The sequence below is a fragment of the Aplysia californica genome, unplaced genomic scaffold (genome assembly GCF_000002075.1).
Source record: "Aplysia californica isolate F4 #8 unplaced genomic scaffold, AplCal3.0 scaffold00870, whole genome shotgun sequence".
In the NCBI taxonomy this organism is placed as follows: domain Eukaryota; kingdom Metazoa; phylum Mollusca; class Gastropoda; order Aplysiida; family Aplysiidae; genus Aplysia; species Aplysia californica.
The window spans coordinates 170,356-171,659 of record NW_004798140.1 but is presented as its reverse complement, the minus strand read 5'-3'; the positions used below and the strand labels follow the sequence as shown (position 1 = coordinate 171,659).

The 1,304-nt window shown below is 44.8% G+C and overlaps 1 protein-coding gene across 1 annotated transcript in view; it reads left to right on the top strand.

Moving 5' to 3' along the window:
- LOC101848923 overlaps positions 1 to 1,304 on the top strand; it is a gene marked incomplete at its 5' end in the record, with an annotated part of 22,477 nt that overhangs the window by 2,790 nt on the left and 18,383 nt on the right. The window contains 1 exon segment of the mRNA XM_035972833.1: positions 284 to 507. Coding sequence (XP_035828726.1) covers positions 284 to 507 — 224 coding nt within the window.

The following is a 1,304-nucleotide window of genomic DNA, read 5'->3' as shown; positions in this document are numbered from 1 at the left end:
CATGTGGCCCCCAACTCCTTTTTTTGCAAATATCTCAACTTGTGATTAAGATAAATGGATGATTTATTCATCCTTATAAAGACAAGTGAACAATCTTTACGATGATACCAGTAACTCTACATGCCCAAAAATTGACGAGAGCCTGATTCCACCACGCTGCCTCACAATTATCAAGATTGATTATGATACCAATAACTCCGTATACCCAAAAATTGACAGTACAAGCGCCTGATTTCACCGTGACAAGAAACAGATAATTTTATACTGCGATCTTCCCTTCCAGGCACCATGGCGTTTGCTGTCAACTACATCGGCCATTACTTACTGCCACCTGATTGGGGGAACCACCCCGAGGAGGTCACGTGCGGGAACAAGCGTCACGTGCCAGATCACGTGATGTCTAGGCGTGGCGTGGGAGATATCACCATGACAGGGACGTGCTCCACGTCACAGAACATGCGCATTGTCGTGGATATGGGGAAAGACGCATTTCCGGGATTAAATAAGGTAGCTTTTTTATATAATAAGTGTTTTTACACCCCCATCAACACAATTTAGATCATTAAGGAGGCGGGATTCCGACCCTGCCTGTCAAGCCAAGACAGGTTTAGAGGGATAGAACATCTCAGCAGAAAGACCAAGATATCTGATTAAAAAAATGTTCTCCCACTTGGGAATCGAACTTGGGTCTCTTACGTGCGACAGAGAATGACCTAACTGCTACACTCCAGGTAGATAAATAACAGTTGCTTAAGAGGAACATGTTTAAAAATTCGTTTGCCTGATACCACATATAATGAACACTATTTAGAAAACATATCAATAGACAATAGATATTAAATAAATTAGAAAAGGAAAATGGAAGTGGACACACACACCTTTCAAAATCTGAAAACAAAGAGTACCCTCCAAAGCTTAAGAAAGAATCCACAAAGAAAGAAAAGGTGAGGAAGGCTAACAACTATTTGGAGTAGGGACTTACATTAGGACTTTGAGGAGATGGGATACAGCTGAACAGAGTTGGAGACTAAAACACAGGACAGAAGTTCATGGGGAGCTCTTGTTGGTGGTCTGTACTCAGGTAAATACACAGGTGAGAAGGAACCCTCTCTCCTATACATCCATCCTCTCCACCCCCTCCCTCTCAGCCAACACCCCTCTCTCCCTCAATCCCCCTCTCTCCCTCAACCCCCCTCTCTCCCTCAACCCCCCTCTCCCTACACTACTCTTACCTCTCCCCCCATCACTCCCTATCTCCCTCAACTTCAACCCCTCCGATCTCCCATCACCCCTCATCCCCCCCC